A 16132-nucleotide genomic window follows, 5' to 3' on the forward strand; every position below is an offset into this window, starting at 1 on the left:
ACTTCATAAGGAGGTATTTGGTAAAGATGACGGCCGAGAGGTCGTTGATTGTTTTTCTTTCGAGGATGATATTGTAGGCGGTGGAGTCTTTTAGGACCACGAATTCAGATAGAATTGTCATCCTTTGGTTGCTTTTTCCTACGGTAAGGGGGAGGGTGATGGAACCTTCTGGTTTGAGGAAGTTGTCCCCGAGTCCCGTGACGCCGTTGCGGTGTGTTTGGAGGTTTTCGTTGCGGAGCCCGAGCTTGTCAAAGGCTCCTCGGAAAAGGATGTTGGAGTCTGCCCCGGTGTCCACCAGTATTCTCCGGACGAGTCCCGTTCTGATTCTTGCCGAGATGACGAACGGGGCATCTTCAGCCGAGGTGCCGTGCTGGCATTCCTCGGGTTGGAAAGTTATTGTTTTGCTGATGTTGTTGGTTGGAGCTTGATCCCTGACGGCCAGGATTTTGAGGTCCTTTTTGAGTGTTGATTTTGATTTGCCTGATACGTCCTTGCCCGTGATGACGTTTACTACTATTGTCGGGTCGTCTTCTGGGTTTTCTCTAGGGTTTGTCTTTGCGTCCTCGGGTTGCGCCCTTCTTTCTCTGGTGACCTTTCTCTTTCCGTGCGCTTTGGTTCTCTGATGATTTTGGCGAACTTTGGGAGTTTGCCGTCCCTTATGGCTTGTTCGAGGGCGTCTTTGAGGTCGAAACAGTCTTGTGTCCTGTGTCCGTATCCTCGGTGGTAGTCACAATAAAACGTTTTGTTGCCGCCCGTCCTTTCTCTTAGCTGCCGGGCTTTTGGGATGATACCCCTGTCCGCTATTTGGTGGTATATTTCGGTAATTGGAGCCGTTAGGGGGGTGTAATTGAAGAATTTGCCGATTCTTGGCGGTCGGCTTGTGTTTGTTAGTTTGGGGTGGTCTCTTTGATTTTCCCTAGGTGGTGGGTTATGCCGGGGCGCCGGGTTGCCGTGTTGAGGGTTGCCGTGTTGCCGTTTATTGGCGGCGACGACCTGACTGACTTCCTCGTCATTGATATAATCTTTGGCGATGTTCTGGATCTCGTGCATGGTCCACACGGGTTTGGTGGTGAGGTGTTTGCGGAAGTCTTCATTCATGAGCCCGTTGGTTAAGCAGAGGCTTGCAACTGAATCCGTGAGCCCGTCGATCGTTAGGCATTCGCCGTTGAAGCGGTCGAGGTATTTCCTGGTGGATTCGTCTTGTTTTTGTGTGACCCCTAGCAAACTGATGGGGTGATTTGCTTTAGTAATTCTGGTCGTGAATTGGGCCATGAACTTTCGTGTGATGTTGCGGAAACTGGCGATGGATCCGTTTGGGAGGGCGTTGAACCATTTGATTGCTGATCCGGCTAGGGTTACCGGGAAAGCCCTACATCAGACTGCGTCGGCCGCTCCTTATAGGTTCATCCTGGCCTCGAAGGCCGTTAGATGTTCTTGGGGATCTTTGGTTCCGTCGTACTTCATGTCGGTGGGTTTGTCGAAACCTTTGGGGAGTTTTGCTTTTAAGATCCTTTCCGTGAAAGGTGTGGCTCCCATTATCGTGTGGTCGTTTCTCGTGTGCTTGCTCTCTCGGTGTCGCCGATCTTCATCTGAGTCGTGCTGACGACTCCGATCTCGGGAAGCACTGCGGTTGTGCCTTTTGCTGTGTCGTCGTTCTGGCGATTTTTCTTGCTTGTAATCGCGCGAGGTGCTGCAGTTGTCTCTCCTATCGTGTCGCCGAGTTGGCGATCTGCCGTGGCGAGATTTAGATCTGGAAGTTGCGTGGCTTCCGTGTTCGTTATTGTATCTTTCCTTGGCGGTCAATCTGCCTTCGAGTTCTTGGACACGGAGGCAAAGGTCTTGGATGATTTGTGCCGATTTGTCCCCCGTTTTCTCAGGGTGTCGTGGTTCCGTGATTATGTGATCATTTTCCTTACTCTGTGTGTGGTGGATGGTGCTTGTTATCCTTCCTTGGTTTGCGACCTCCTGGTGTTTTGGGGTCGGATTCCTTACTCGAGAGTCATTCTGGCTCGAGGAGGCTTCTTCAAGTACGTCCCCCATTCCGGTTTAGTCGGCGCAAGTTCCCCACAGACGGCGCCAATGTACAAGATGTCTCTGGTACGGGTTGAGAGATGGATCGGAAACTCGCGGGTTAAGCCGGATGCCTTGACTGGAGCAATGGGGGGAGGTACCTGCAAAGACACTCCGACGCTCAAGTCAGAATGGATCTAAGAGGTAGAAGATGTGAGGAGTGAATGAATACCTGAAGGGATCTGGGTCCTCTATTTATAGGTGATGGTGAATATCTTATCTTATCTTATTTGGCTAAGATAAGGGAGATGTTCGAATTCGAAAGTTGGTTAGGAGTTCTAGAGGGTCGGTTTTGGACCTTCTAGAAGAGGGAGGCGGGTCGAACCCGGGAAGCCGGGTTCGGACTTAACTTTGGATCCTGGATTTGTGGGCCGGATCCGTAACAAGTACCAAGTCACGAACAAAATGAATGTCCAATTCAATATGTTTAAATTTGAAATGAAGAACCGGGTTGGCGGCCAACATGACAGCACTGTGATTGTCACAGTGTACAATTGGAGGTGTTGTAATTGGCATATAAATAGTTGAAAGGAGGTTACGAATGGACATAATTTCAGCCACAGCATTAGCAATGCCTCTGTACTTGACTTTAGTACTAAAGCGAGAGACAGCATGCTACTTACGTGAGGTCCAAGAAATCAGATTTGGCCCCAAGAAAACACAATAACCATTAGTCAATTTGCGATCATCAAGGTCTGACCCCCCAATCAGAGTCAGTGTAGACAGTAAGATTGTGCTCCACGGCTGGCTAAATTTGAATGCCAATATCAGCCGTTCCATTAATGTAGCGAAAAATGCGCTTAACAACCTTCCAATCTGACTCGAGTGGATTCTGCATAAGTTGGCAGACGCGGTTGATACAATAGGCAAGCTCTGACCCGGTAATGGTGAGATACTGAAGACTCCCAACTATTGAGCGATAGAGAGTTGGATTCGAAAACACAATACTGTCAGTCTTGGATAATTTAAGAGAGGAAGGAATTGGAGTAGCACAGGAACATGTTGGCTTTCTTTAGTATGTCAAGAGAACGCCACCATCATTGGTAGAAACCACTTCCAAGCCTAGGAAGTAGTGAAAGTTGCCAATATCCTTCAATGCAAAATGAGAATTGAGATCAACAATGACTTGCTTAATCTGTGCATTTGAACTACCAATAACTATAATATCATCAACATAAATGAGAAGATAGCTAAGAGCACCATTATAAACCCTGGTGAAAAGGGACGTAGCAGCCCTTATTGTAGCAAAATCAAGCTTGTGCAAACACCTGAAACCTTCATGTACCACCAAGGTTGCGAGAACCGGACCGGTCAATAAACCGGTAAGGTCACTGGTTCAATGGTTCACTAGTTCGATTGGGATTCAACTAGGATTCAACCGATTTAATTAAATATTAAATAAAATTATTAAAAAATCTAAAAATAATTTTAAATATATAAATTCAATAATTTTTAACTTATTAAAACTTAAAATTTCACATAATAAATTATCCATTACTTAATATTAGAAGTTCACAAACAACTTCAAACATTAAAGTTTACCTTTGGATGAACCAATTTGAGAATCTTGAACAGCATTATCTTGTGGCTATGGGTTACTTTGTGATTGTTCCATCTGTAACAATCAGAAAATCAAAGACCAGAAAATAACTTCAGAAAACCATGAACAAATAAATAATTCAGCAACCAAAATCATAAAGCAGCAAACAAATTCATGAAGCCAGCAAACAAACAACTAACCTCAGAAAATGAAAAATCAAAATCAAAATCGAACAAATAAAGCAACAAACAAATTCATGAAGCCAGCAAACAAACAACTAACCTCAGAAAATGAAAAACCAAAATCAAAATCGAACAAATAAAGCGGCAAACAAATTCATAAAGTAGCAAACAAATTCATGAAGTCAGCAAACAAATTCACGAACAAATAACCTCAGAATCATGAAGCCAGCAAACAAACAAATCATGAAGCCAACAAACAAGCAAATAACCTCAGAAAATGAAAAATCAAAATCAAAATTGAACAAATAAAGCAGTAAACAAATTCATGAAGCCAGCAAACAAATTCATGAACAAATAACCTCAGAATCATGAAGCCAGCAAACAAACAAATAATGACGCCAGCAAACAAAATCATGAACAGATAACAAATAAATCAAAATCGCAAACAAATAAATCATATAATCAAGCACAGAAAATCAAAAGGCAGCGAGGAGGACTAAGTGAATAACCGAACAAGAACAGAGTCTTACCGGCGGCGAGTAACGGCGAGGAAAGAGGAGGCGAGCTCGGCGATGACGAAGGAGGAGGCGAGCTCGGCGACGACCAATGAGGAGGCGAGCTCGGCGACGACCAACGAGGAAACGAGCTCGGCGACGAAACAGGACGCGGTGGTGGTTGCGGCTCTCAACACCGTCGCTGCTGTCACTGCGGGATGCGGTGGCGATGGCAGTGCTAAACTGCTGATCCCAGATCCCTCTTCTGGCTTGTGGAGTTGTGGGTGATTTCTGCTGAAAAGATTAGGGCTTCGTTTAGGCAATTAGGCGTTTAGCCTTTCTTTTCTTTTTTTTTAAAGGAAAAATGACGCTGTTTAGCACTTTTTATTTCTTAACCAAAAACCGCTAAAAAACCAGACGGTTCTCCCGGTTCACTGATTAATCGTCGGTTCGACCAGTTTTCTCACCAGTTTTTTGCCAGATGGTTTCTGATCTTACCCGGACCAACTAGGTGACCGGTTCCCGATTAATCCGATTGAACCGGCCAGTCTGGTTCAGTTTTCAGAATCATGTGTACCACACATAGGGAGTTTGTTTCAAATCGTACAATGACTTTGTTAATCTACATACTTCATTAGGGAAACCAGTCTCATAACCAGGTGGCTGAATCATAAACACTTCTTCACTTATGTCATCATTTAGAAATGCATTATAAACATCAAGTTGTCTAATGCTCTATTTGTTCGAGACAGCCAAAGACAACACTAATCTTATTGAAGTAGGCCTCACAACCGGACTGAAGATTTCTTGAAAATCAATTTCAGGTCATTGGGTAAAACCCTGAGTAACTAGCCTGGCTTTATACTTCTGTAAAGAGCCATCCGAGTTGTGTTTCACTCGAAAAATCCACCTGCATCCTATAGGAGTTCAATTTAGAGGCAAGGGAACTAGATCCCAAGTGTGAATACGCATGAGAGCACTATATTCTTCATCCATCGTCTGCTTCTAATATGGAATTGATAGTGTCTCCTTGTAATTCTTAGGTTCAAGATTGATTGTGATAGAGGCTTGAAGCATTTTTTGTTTGAAAATATCATTCTTCGATTAAGTTATCATTGGATGAGATGAGTGTATATGTGGAAAATATTGAGATTGAGGTTATAGGGTGGATTGGTTAGTAAGACTAGGAAAAGAAGAGGGAGTTTCATTATGTGAATTACTTGGGAGATGTGAGTTTTAATGGACTGGGAATTGATGGAAGGGCTCAGGCTAAGAGAGGGGGTTTGTGTGTCAGGTATGGGCTGGTAAGACAAAATGGTGAGAGATGGCATAGGTTGAGATAATGAGAATGGTGATGATGAGGGATCATCAAGAAGGGTATCCTTTAGCGATTGCAAAAACCCAGACTTGAAGAAAAATTGGTTTCATCAAAGATAACATGCCTACTCAAAATGATTTTTCCTGAAGCATTCAAGCATCTGTAGCCTTTGTGTTGAATGCTATAACCAATAAACACACAGGGTTGGGACCGATCATCAATCTTGTAGTTATTGAATGGCCTAGTATAAGAGAACCATAAACAGCCAAAAGTTTTCAGGGACAAGTAGTTTGGGTTGACATTGAACAACTTCTCATAAAGGTGAATATTGTCCAAAACTGGACTAAGCAGCATATTGATAAGTCGCACTGCAGTGATAAAGGCATCACCGCAAAATTGTTTGGGCATTGAAGCTTCAACTAGTAGTGTGAGACCTGTTTCAATGATATGCATGTGTCTTCGTTCAGCAGTTCTATTTTGTTGGTAGACGTACGAACATGAGAACCTCCATGCCAAACCTATTCCCTGCAAAGACTTGGCCAAACTCACATATTCCTTTGCATTATCACTTTACATCATCTTAATTTTAGTATCAAGTTGCAATTCAACCATAATTTGAAAATCAAGAAATATAGATCTGAGTTGAGCCTTCGAAGAAATGAGATAAATCATGTGAAACGAGAAAAAAACATCAATAAAATGGACATAGTACTTTGAACAATTTATTGAAGCCATAGGGGCAGAGCCCCATATGTCTGTATACATGAGTTCTAAGGATTCGCTATACACAGAATTTGAAGAAGGAAATGGGAGCTGGTGAGCTTTCCCAAGACCATAAGAAGGACACACAAAATGTTCATAAATGAATATTACAAGATTGCAAAACTTTATTTGCTATGGTAGTTGAGGGATGCCCAAGGCAAGCATGCCAAAGGAGGAAATTGGTGTTTCGTGGAACTGAAGCAGAGAAGGCAGTAGCTAAATTGCCTTTGTCCTTTGCTCGAAAGTCAGTAAACTTGTATAGTCCTTTCTCAATTGTTCCTTGGAGTATGACCTCCTTGGAGACCTTGCATTTAATAGCACAGTGATCATCATGAAACTCAAAGAAAACTTTATTGTCTTTAGCAAATTGATATACACTCAGGAGATTTTTCGAAATTTGAGGCACTAGAAGAAGTTTTGTGAGTAAAAATTGTTTCTTATTTAGATCTAAAATAAAAATAGAATTTTCAACATGGCTAATTGATAAACCTGTACCATTTCCAATAGTGACATGTTCTGATCCAGCATATTCATACTTTTCAATGAAGTTCATTGCATCTGCAGTCATATGATACATGACACTAGAGTCTAAATACTAGTTCGGGTCTTGAAGAGTTGAAAGTGTAGCATAATTAGCTTCATTTCACATTAAGACACTAGAGTAAGAAAGATTCGCACCAGGACTTTGAGAAACTAAGGAGTTTTCTGTGCGTGAACGTCCTCTAGAGTCAGAATTGTATCTGTACCAGCAAGTGAGAGCAGAATGTCCAAGTTTGTTGCACACTTGACACTGTATTATTTTGGAATTTGTTCTTCCATATCCTTGAGCCTAAGAATGCATGGAATTTGATCTTCAGTATCCTTGCTGCTGGAACTGCATGTGTCTTCCTCCTCTGCCAAATCTTGAATCGCCTCGTCCATGGAATGGAAACCTTCCTCCATGAAAACCTCCTCTAAAATTGTGATTAGAGTTTTGAACATGTGCTACATGTGCTTGTACAAAATTGTCAAATCTCTTATACTTGTCTAACAACTCTTCGTGTGCCTTAACAAAGCTTCTAACTCTCCAATTGACATTGGAGGAGACCTAGCAGTTATAATGGTGTTGAATGAGGTATACTCCTCTGGTAGTCCATTTAAAATAGCGTCTACATGATCAGAGTCATTTATCGTCACTCCAACACAAATTAAAGAATCTACTACCTTCTTTATTTCTAGCAAGTAATCGCAAATCGAACCTTCTTTCTTCATGTTTACTAGTTTGTTCTTGAGTTGTCTAATCTTTATCGTGATCTGTGATGCAAAGAAAGTCTCTAATCTTTTCTAGATCTGGTGAAAAAAATACACATCCAACCATGCGGGTATTCAATCTCTTGCTCATGGATACAAGAAGCCAAGTCTTGAGTAGTGCATCTTGTTTCTTCCACGTTGCGTATTCTGGATTCATCGTGCCTGAAGCTTCATCTTCGATTGAAAGATGCTTCTTTGGAATTGACTCATCTTTCCATGGCAGAAAGTTTTCTTCATCTAGTTTCATTGCAATCGGACTTGAGAAAACTTGAGTAATTTGTGTAGTACTAAGTGATGCGGAAGTCATGGTGATGAGCGGATAATTTGTACCCTTTTTGGCATTGTTTTTAGTATGTTTTTAGTATCATTTAGTTAGTTTTTATTATATCTTTATTAGTTTTTAGTTAAAATTCACTTTTCTGGACTTTACTATGAGTTTGTGTGTTTTTCTGTGATTTCAGGTATTTTCTGGCTGAAATTGAGAGATCTGAGCAAAAATCTGATTCAGAGACTGAAAAGGACTGCAGATGCTGTTGGATTCTGACCTCCCTGCACTCGAAGGGGATTTTCTGGAGCTACAGAAGCCCAATTGGCGCGCTCTCAACGGCGTTGGAAAGTAGACATCCTGGGCTTTCCAGCAATATATGATAGTTCATACTTTGCCCAAGATTTGATGGCCCAAACCGGCGTTCAAAGTCACCCTCAGGAATTCCAGCGTTAAACGCCGGAACTGGCACCTAAATGGGAGTTAAACGCCCAAACTGGCACCAAAGCTGGCGTTTAACTCCAAGGAGAGTCTCTACACGAAAATGCTTCATTTGCTCAGCCCAAGCACACACCAAGTGGGCCCAGAAGTGGATTTTTATGTCATTTACTCATCTCTGTACACCTTAGGCTACTAGTTTTCTATAAGTAGGACCTTTTACTATTGTATTTGACATCTTGGGATTATTTTAGATCCTTTGATCATCTTTGGACATCTAGTTCTTAGATCATTGGGAGGCTGGCCTCACGGCCATGCCTAGACCTTGTTCTTATGTATTTTCAACGGTGGAGTTTCTACACACCATAGATTAAGGTGTGGAGCTCTGCTGTACCTCGAGTATTAATGCAATTACTATTGTTCTTCTATTCAATTCCGCTTGTTCTTTGTCCAAGATATCACTTGTTCTTCAACTTGATGAATGTGATGATCCGTGACACTCATCATCATTCTCACCTATGAACAAGGTGACTGACAACCACTTTTGTTCTACAAGCAACCAAGGCTCTAGTGAATATCTCTTGGATTCCTGATACACGATGCATGGTTGATCGCCTGACAACCGAGTGCTCGCCTGACAAACGAGCCAGCCATTCCGTGAGATCAGAGTCTTCGTGGTATAGGCGAGAACAGATGGCGGCATTCAAGAGAATCCGGAAGGTCTAAACCTTGTCTGTGGTATTCTGAGTAGGATTCAATGATTGAATGACTGTGACGTGCTTCAAACTCCTAGCAGGCGGGGCGTTAGTGACAGACGCAAAAGGATCGATGGATTTTATTCCGGCCTGACCGAGAACCGACAGCTGATTAGCCATATGCTGTGACAGAGCATAGGAACATTTTCACTGAGAGGATGGGAGGTAGCCACTGACAACGGTGAAACCCTACATAAGCTTGCCATGGAAAGGAGTAAGAAGGATTGGATGAAGACAGTAGGAAAGCAGAGAGACGGAAGGGAAGGCATCTTCATACGCTTATCTGAAGTTCCTACCAATGAATTACATAAGTACCTCTATCCTTATCTTTATGCTTTATTCGTATACCATTATACCCATTTGAGTCTGCCTGACTGAGATTTACAAGGTGACCATAGCTTGCTTCATACCAACAATCTCCGTGGGATCGACCCTTACTCGCGTAAGGTTTATTACTTGGACGACCCAGTGCACTTGCTGGTCAGTTGTGCGAAGTTGTGTTTATGCCATGGTATTGAGCACCAAGTCTTTGGAGCCATTACTAGGGATTATTTTGAGTTGTAGTGATCACAATTTCGTGCACCAAGTTTTTGGTGCCGTTGCCGGGGATTGTTCGAGTATGGACAACTGACGGTTCATCTTGTTGCTTAGATTAGGTATTTTTTTTTTTCGAAATTCTTGAAGATGAATTCTAGAGTTTCATGATGATTTGTTGAAATCTGGCTGGCTGAGAAGCCATGTCTAATCTTATTGGACCGAGGTTTCAACTGATCATCACAATAGCTTGTTGATCTCTATCAATCTTGCTATTGGAGCAATGATCTGCTAAGGCTTGGCTGGCCATTGGCCATGTCTAGTGTTTTGGACCGAAGCTTTCTTTGAAAGCTTGGCTGGCTGTGAAGCCATGTCTAATTCCTGGACCAGAGTCTTAGACTAACATTGCATGATTCCTGGAATTCTCATTAAGAATTTTGATACCTTTATTTTCCTTTTCACCTAATTTTCGAAAAAAACAAAAAAATTTTACAAAATCATAAAAACCAAAAATATTTTCTGTTTCTTTTGTTTGAGTCTAGTGTTTAATCTTAAGTTTGGTGTCTTGCATGCCTTGTTTATTTGATCTTGGTTCTATTTTCAAGTCAATAGTACAGGGGACTGAAGATTCAGAACATGCAGCAGAGGAATTACACAGAAAAAAACTGGGCGTTCAAAACGCCCAGTGAAGAAGGACAGACTGGCGTTTAAACGCCAGCCAGGGTACCTGGTTGGGCGTTTAACGCCCAAAAAGGTAGCATTTTGGGCGTTAAACGCCAGAATGGATACCATTCTGGGCGTTTAACGCCAGGATGGCACAAGGGGGAAGATTTTGTTTTCAAATCAATTTTTTTTCAAGTTTTCAAAGTTTTTCAAAATCAAATCTTTTTCAAATCATATCTTTTCAATCAAATGTTCTCAAAATCAATTTCTTTCCTTTTTCAAAGGTACTTGCTAAACAATTAATGATTTGATTCAAAATCTCAAGTATGTTGCCTTTTCTGTTGAGGAAGGTTTAATTTTTGAATCATATCTTTTCTTGTTAGGCAAGTCATTAATTTTAAAATCAAATCTTTTTAAAATGTTTTTCAAATCATATCTTCTCAATCACATCTTTTTAAAACCAATCATATCTTTTTAATCACATCTTTTTCAAAATAGTTTTCAATCAAATCTTTTTGATTTCTAATTTCAAAATCTTTTTCAAAAATCACTTGATTTCTTTCCCACTTTCATTTTCGAAAATCAATTAAAGTTTTTCAAAATATTTTCAAACTTTTTCACTTAATTTTCGAAAATTTCCTTCCCCTCTTCTCACATCCTTCTATTTATGGAGTATCACTCCTTCTTAATGCACAATTCGAACTCTAACTGATCAAGTTCGAATTCTTCTACCTCTTTTTTCTATTTTTCTTTTCCTCTGACACCTCAAGGAATCTCTATACTGTGACATAGAGGATTCCACATTTTCTTGTTCTCTTCTCTTTCATATGAGCAGGAACAAAGACAAAGGCATTCTTGTTGAAGCTGACCCTGAACCTGAAAGGACCTTGAAGCGAAAACTAAGAGAAGCTAAGGCACAACTCTCTGTAGAGGACCTGACCGAATTCTTCAAAGAAGAAGAACCCATGGCAGCCGAAAACAACAACAATGCCAACAATGCAAGGAAGGTGCTGGGTGACTTTACTGCACCTACTCCCGACTTCTATGGGAGAAGCATCTCTATCCCTGCTATTGGAGCAAACAACTTTGAGCTTAAGCCTCAATTAGTTTCTCTAATGCAACAGAATTGCAAGTTCCATGGACTTCCATTGGAAGATCCTCATCAGTTTTTAGCTGAATTCTTGCAAATCTGTGACACAGTCAAGACTAATGGGGTTGACCCTGAGGTCTACAGACTGATGCTATTCCCTTTTGCTGTAAGAGACATAGCTAGAATATGGTTGGACTCTCAACCTAAAGAAAGCCTGGACTCTTGGGAAAAGCTAGTCAATGCCTTCTTGGCAAAGTTCTTTCCACCTCAAAAATTGAGTAAGCTTATAGTGGAAGTCCAAACCTTCAGACAGAAGGATGGAGAATCCCTCTATGAAGCTTGGGAAAGATACAAACAATTGATCAGAAAATGTCCTTCTGACATGCTTTCTGAATGGAGCATCATAGGTATTTTCTATGATGGTCTCTCTGAACTATCCAAGATGTCCTTGGATAGCTCTGCTGGAGGATCTCTTCATCTGAAGAAGACGCCTACAGAGGCTCAAGAGCTAATTGAAATGGTTGCAAATAACCAATTCATGTACACTTCTAAAAGGAATCCTGTGAACAATGGGGTAAATCAGAAGAAAGGAGTTCTTGAGATTGATGCTCTGAATGCCATATTGGCTCAGAACAAGATATTGACTCAACAAGTCAATTTGATTTCTCAAAGTCTGTCTGGAATGCAAAATGCACCAAGCAGTACTAAGGATGCTTCGTCTGAGGAAGAAGCCTATGATCCTAAGAACCCTTCAATGGAAGAGGTGAATTACCTAGGAGAACCCTATGGAAACACCTATAATTCTTCATGGAGAAATCACCCAAATTTCTCATGGAAGACTCAAGAGAGACCTCAACAAGGTTTCAACAACAGTAATGGTGGAAGAAACAGGTTTAGCAATGGCAAGCCTTTTCCAACATCTTCTCAGCAACAGACAGAGAATTCTAAGCAGAACCCCTCTGACTTAGCAACCATGGTCTCTGATCTAATAAAAACCACTCAAAGTTTCATGACTGAAACAAGGTCCTCCATTAGGAATTTGGAGGCACAAGTGGGACAACTGAGCAAGAAAGTTACTGAACTCCCTCCTAGTACTCTCCCAAGCAACACAGAAGAAAATCCAAAAGGAGAGTGCAAGGCCATCAACATGGCCGAATTTGGAGAGGAAGGAGAGGAAGTGAACGCCACTGAGGAAGACCTCAGTGGGCGTGCACTAGCCTCCAATGAGTTCCCCAATGAGGAACCATGGGAATCTGAGGCTCAAATTGAGACCATAGAGATTCCATTGGACTTACTTCTGCCTTTCATGAGCTCTGATGAGTATTCTTCCTCTGAAGAGGATGAGTATGTCACTGAAGAGCAAGTTGCTAAATACCTTGGAGCAATCATGAAGCTAAATGACAAGTTATTTGGAAATGAGACTTGGGAGGATGAACCCCCTTTGCTCACCAAAGAACTGGATGACTTGTCTAGGCAGAAATTACCTCAAAAGAGACAAGATCCTGAGAAGTTTTCAATACCTTGTACCATAGGCACCATGACCTTCAAGAAGGCTCTGTGTGACTTAGGGTCAAGTGTAAACCTCATGCCTCTCTCTGTAATGGAGAAGCTAGGGATCTTTGAGGTACAAGCTGCAAGAATCTCACTAGAGATGGCAGACAACTCAAGAAAACAAGCTTATGGACTTGTAGAGAATGTTTTGGTTAAAATTGAAGACCATTACATCCCTACTGATTTCATAGTCCTAGAAACTGGGAAGTGCATGGATGAAAACATCATCCTTGGCAGACCCTTCCTAGCCACAGCAAAGGCTGTGATTGATGTTGATGGAGGTGAACTGATCATTCAAGTGAATGAAGAATCCTTTGTGTTTAAGGCTCAAGGATACCCCTCTGTCACCATGGAGAGGAAGCATGAAGAGCTTCTCTCAAATCAGAGACAAGCAGAGCCCCCACAGTCAAACTCTAAGTTTGGTGTTGGGAGGCCACAACCAAACTCTAAGTTTGGTGTTGAACCCCCACATTCAAATTCTAAGTTTGGTGTTGGGAGGTTCCAACATTGCTCTGAGTATCTGTGAGGCTCCATGAGAGCCATCTGTCAAGCTACTGACATTAAAGAAGCGCTTGTTGGGAGGCAACCCAATATTATATTTTATATATTTTCTTTTGTTATTTTATGTTTTTTGTAGGTTGATGATCATAAGAAGTCACAAAATCCATTGAAAAAGCAAAAACAGAATGAAAAAACAGGAAGAAAAATAGCACACCCTGGAGGAAGAACCCACTGGCGTTTAAACGCCAGTGAGGCTAGCAGTTGGGCGTTTAACGCCCAGTCTGGCACCATTCTGGGCGTTTAACGCCAGAAAGGGGCACCAGACTGGCGTTAAACGCCAGAAAAGGGCAAGAACCTGGCGTTAAACGCCAGGAATGGGCACCAGCCCGGCGTTTAACGCCAGAAATGGCTCAAAACGTGATTTTGAATGCCATTTGGTGCAGGGATGACTTTTCCTTGACACCTCAGGATCTGTGAACCCCACAGGATCCCCACCAACCCCACCACTCTCTCTCTTCTTCACCCATTCACCAATCACCTCAATACCTCTTCCCCAAAAACCCCTCACCTATCAAATCCCATCTTTCTCTTCACCACTCACATCCATCCTTCATAAAACCCCACCTACCTCACCCTTCAAATTCAAACCACTTTCCCTCCCAAACCCACCCATAAATGGCCGAACCATCACCCCCACCTCTCCTATATAAACCCTTCTTCACCCCTTCATTTTCACACAACCTAAACACCACTTCTCCCCCTCTTTGGCCGAACACAAAGCCATTCCCTTCTTCCTCATTTCTTCTTCTTCTACTCTCTTCTTTCTTCTTTTGCTCGAGGACGAGCAAACCTTTTAAGTTTGGTGTGGTAAAAGCGTTGCTTTTTCGTTTTTCCATAACCATTTATGGCATCTAAGGCCGGAGAAACCTCTAGAAAGAGGAAAGGGAAGGCAAAAGCTTCCACCTCCGAGTCATGGGAGATGGATAGATTCATCTCAAGGGTGCATCAAGACCACTTCTATGATGTTGTGGCCTTGAAGAAGGTGATCCCCGAAGTCCCCTTTTCACTCAAAAAGGGTGAATATCCGGAGATCCGCCATGAGATCCGAAGAAGAGGTTGGGAAGTGCTTACCAACCCCATTCAACAAGTCGGAATCTTGATGGTTCAAGAGTTCTATGCCAATGCATGGATCACCAAGAACCATGATCAAAGTGTGAACCCGGACCCAAAGAATTATCTTACAATGGTTCGGGGGAAATACTTGGATTTTAGTCCGGAAAATGTAAGGTTAGCTTTCAACTTGCCCATGATGCAAGGAGATGAACATCCTTACACTAGAAGGGTCAACTTTGATCAAAGGTTGGACCAACTCCTCACAGTTATATGTGAAGAGGGCGCACAATGGAAGAGAGATTCAAGAGGGAAGCCGGTTCAATTGAGAAGGCATGACCTCAAGCCCGTGGCTAGAGGATGGTTGGAGTTTATCCAACGCTCAATCATTCCCACTAGCAACCGGTCCGAAGTTACTCTAGACCGGGCCATCATGATTCATAGCATCATGATTGGAGAAGAAGTGGAAGTTCATGAGGTCATAGCCCAAGAACTCTACAAGGTGGCGGACAAGTCTTCCACCTTGGCAAGGTTAGCCTTTCCTCATCTCATTTGTCACCTCTGTTATTCAGTAGGAGTTGACATAGAAGGAGACACCCCCATTGATGAGGACAAGCCCATCACCAAGAAAAGGATGGAGCAAACAAGAGACCCCTCTCATCATGAGATCCCTGAGATACCTCAAGGGATGCAATTTCCTCCACAAGACTATTGGGAGCAAATTAACACCTCCCTAGGAGAATTGAGTTCCAACATGGGACAACTAAGGGTGGAGCACCAAGAACACTCCATTCTCCTCCATGAAATTAGAGAAGATCAAAGAATCATGAGAGAGGAGCAACAAAGACAAGGAAGAGACATTGAGGAGCTCAAGCACTCCATAAGACCTTCAAGAGGAAGAACAAGCCGCCATCACTAAGGTGGACCCGTTCTTTAATCTCCTTGTTCTTTATTTTCTTGTTTTTCGAAATTTTCATGCTTATGTTATCCATGTTTGTGTCTTATGATCATTAGTGTCTTAGTGTCTATGCCTTAAAGTTATGAATGTCCTATGAATCCATCACCTTTCTTAAGAATTGTTCTTAATTGAAAAAGAAAAGAATTGCATGAATTTTGAATTTTATAACAGTTTAATTATATTGATGTGGTGGCAACAATTTTGTTCTCTGAATGTATGCTTGAACAGTGCATATGTCTTTTGAGTTTGTGGTTCATGAATGTTGGCTCTTGAAAGAATGATGAAAAAGGAGACATGTTACTGAGGATCTGAAAAATCATAAAAATGATTCTTGAAGCAAGAAAAAGCAGTGAAAAAAAAAAGAGAAGGAAGCAAGCGAAAAAAAAAAAAACCGAAAAAAAAAGAGAGAAAAAAGAAAGAAAAAGAAAGAAATAAAGTTGTGATCCAAGGCAATAAGAGTGTGCTTAAGAACCCTGGACACCTCTAATTGGGGACTTTAGCAAAGCTGAGTCACAATCTGAAAAGGTTCACCCAATTATGTGTCTGTGGCATGTATGTATCCGGTGGTAATACTGGGAGACAGAGTGCTTTGGGCCACAGCCAAGACTCAA

General features: G+C 41.9%; 1 protein-coding gene and 1 non-coding gene across 2 annotated transcripts; both read right to left on the reverse strand.

Annotated features, from left to right (window-relative positions):
• Positions 1-513: 513 nt before the first annotated feature.
• Positions 514-1272, reverse strand: LOC130981394 (uncharacterized). The gene has a single exon (XM_057904995.1). It carries the CDS (start codon positions 1270-1272, stop codon positions 514-516), a length of 759 nt encoding a protein of 252 aa, XP_057760978.1.
• Positions 1273-11681: 10409 nt separating this feature from the next.
• On the reverse strand, positions 11682-11789 carry LOC130983903 (small nucleolar RNA R71). The gene has a single exon (XR_009087872.1). It is a non-coding gene; the product is annotated as a small nucleolar RNA R71 (small nucleolar RNA).
• Positions 11790-16132: the final 4343 nt, after the last annotated feature.

This window comes from Arachis stenosperma, chromosome 5 (genome assembly GCF_014773155.1).
Source record: "Arachis stenosperma cultivar V10309 chromosome 5, arast.V10309.gnm1.PFL2, whole genome shotgun sequence".
NCBI lineage: Eukaryota > Viridiplantae > Streptophyta > Magnoliopsida > Fabales > Fabaceae > Arachis > Arachis stenosperma.

What these genes read in the sequence shown, in the direction of transcription:
- LOC130981394 (XM_057904995.1), bottom strand. Translation starts at nt 1,272, where the DNA reads ATGGCCCAATTCACGACCAGAATTACTAAAGCAAATCACCCCATCAGT.